The sequence below is a fragment of the Penaeus chinensis genome, chromosome 33 (assembly GCF_019202785.1).
Source record: "Penaeus chinensis breed Huanghai No. 1 chromosome 33, ASM1920278v2, whole genome shotgun sequence".
Taxonomy (NCBI): Eukaryota; Metazoa; Arthropoda; class Malacostraca; order Decapoda; family Penaeidae; genus Penaeus; species Penaeus chinensis.
The window spans coordinates 37984908-37987294 of NC_061851.1; the positions used below are offsets into that span (position 1 = coordinate 37984908).

Here is a 2387-nt window from a genome sequence, read left to right on the forward strand (position 1 = left end):
TCACACACACACACATTTGGGCACACAAAGACAACATAATCACACATAAACATACAAACTTATACACACACACAAGCTCACACACAAACACTCACACATGTTTACACGCAAACACGCACGCACACACGGCATATCTACAATAAAACACGCACACACTCTCTCCTGCATACGAAATTAATGGCGCACAGATCTACATACGGGGACGCGTGCTCGCGAAAGCATGTGGTCACAAATCAGCATACATACGCACAACCTCTCTCTCTCTCTCTCTCTCTCTCTCTCTCTCTCTCTCTCTCTCTCTCTCTCTCTCTCTCTCTCTCTCTCTCTCTCTTTCACACACACACAACACATTCATTACTCACACACACTTACACACACATTCATACTCACACAGATACACGCGTGTGTGCTCCACCAGACACAATCTCTCACTATGGCTCCCCAGCAGCTGGCTCTTCAGGTGATTGAGCGTCCCGCAGGTGAGCCAGGGGTCCGACCAACCGCTCGGCCTCGCTCTCGTCGGAAGGGATTTCGGATTCCACCTTCAGCAGCTTCATCAGGGACACGAGCTCCCGCGTACTCGGCCGCTCCTCCGGCGCCCTGCGCGTGGCGCTCCGGAGGGCCTCGAGGAACTTCCCCGAAGGGCCGCTCATCTCGTCATGGATCTGGCTGAGGACGTGGCCGCGGCGCGAAGGTGCTGCGACCGCCCCTCCTGCGCACCTCCGGGGCGGGCCAGTCCGCGCAGCCGCCCGGGACGTCGCGCTCGGCGGCCGCGTGCTCGAGCGAAGCGAGGCCGAAGTCGATGATGTGGACCTCGAGGTTGGCGCCGGCCATGATGTTGTTGTCCTTGAGGTCGTTGTGTACGACGCCCTTGCCGTGGACCTCCTCCACGCGGCGGTACAGGCGCAACGCCACCTTCAGGAGCTCCTCCTCTCTCAGCGCCACAGGGCCTGGTGGAGTTTGCGGATGCCCGCGCGGGACATAAGCAAGGCCAGCGGGCTCTTGCACAACCCCAGGGGCGTTGGGTGTGTTTATGTGTTTTTTTTTTTTTTTTTTTTGTATACGTATGTGTGTGTGTGTGTGTGTGTGTGTGTGTGTGTGTGTGTGTATGCGTGTGTATGTGTGTGCGTGTGTGTATTTATGTGTGACAATGTGTGTGTGTGTGTGTGTGTGTGTGTGTGTGTGTGTGTGTGTGTGTATGTATGTGTGTGTGTGTGTGTGATTATGTGTGTTTTTTGTGCATACGTGTGTGTTTGAGTGTGTGTGTGTGTTTATGTGTGTGTGTGTGTGTGTGTGTGTGTGCATGTGCGTATGTGTGTGTGTGTGTATGTGTGTGTGTGTGTGTGTGTGTGTGCGTATGTGTGTGTGTGTTTGTGAGCACAAGTGTGTATGTTTTTGTGTGTTGTGTGAGTGTGGATGTGTGTGGATGTGCATGCATGTATGTATGTATGCTTGGGTGTATGTGTGTGCATGTTTATATATGTGCATGTATATATGTATGCGTATGTGTGTATGTATGTATGTGTTTGTATGAGTATTTGTGTCTGTGTGTGCTGGGAAACCAAAAAGAAGGAAAAATTTAACCGAAGCAAAATTAGCTATCAGAATCAACAGCGACATTTTATTGGCGTGTTAACAGGCGGACACGAGGAAGCTGCTCCTAGGACTCGATATTCCGGCGCCGGATTTACGACTCGGCTTGAGGGCGCGTGTGATCGTTGGGGGGGGGGGTGCGGGAGGGTGGGACGGGGTGAGGTAGAGGGTGTGGTGGAGAGGGGGGGAGAGGGTGAAAGGGAGGGGGTGGGGGAGGAGGGGTCTCCTTTGAGGCAAGCACGGAGAGTAAGCGCTTGTGAGACTAGCGATTGAAACGGAGATAGTCGTGATAAGGCAGCGCATGAAGTCAACAGACGCGATCCACTACACGCGAAGTCAACGGCATTTGCTCATTAATAAGCGAACACGCTAATGGCCACGCTGTGTCTCGAGCGCAGTGAGTAAATAAAAGATGCTGTTGGACGGACGTTCACTTAGACAAATTGACATTTAAAATAGAATCATAGCGATAAGACCTCATAAACCCGAACGGACACTTTCTGAAGCACAGAAACTCGGGAGATTAGTTCGGCGCTGGTCACTCACCCAGGAGGCCCTTGGAGAGCTGGGCCCTTGCGGCGCTCGCTCTGCCTGCTCCTTCTGCTGCTGCTTTGTTCCATTCTCGTATGGGTCGATATTTTATGGCCGGATGCCCTTCCTGACGCCAGCACTTTCTACTCACCCGGGCTTGGGACCGGCACTGACCTGGGCTGCCTTAAATGCCCAGTGGTAGGTTATTACGGTTCACAGGATACGTAGTTTTATCATTAGCTTAACGATGAAATTTTACTTCT

At 52.5% G+C, this 2387-nt stretch overlaps 1 protein-coding gene across 1 annotated transcript in view; it reads right to left on the reverse strand.

The window, feature by feature from the left end:
- Positions 1-657: 657 nt before the first annotated feature.
- Positions 658-2387, reverse strand: part of LOC125043127 — a 2206-nt gene continuing 476 nt past the window's right edge. The window contains exons 3-4 of the mRNA XM_047639079.1: positions 2140-2307; positions 658-1001 (exon numbers count right to left, since the gene is read on the reverse strand). Coding sequence (XP_047495035.1) covers positions 658-1001; positions 2140-2307 — 512 coding nt within the window. The remainder of the gene's footprint in view (positions 1002-2139; positions 2308-2387) is intronic.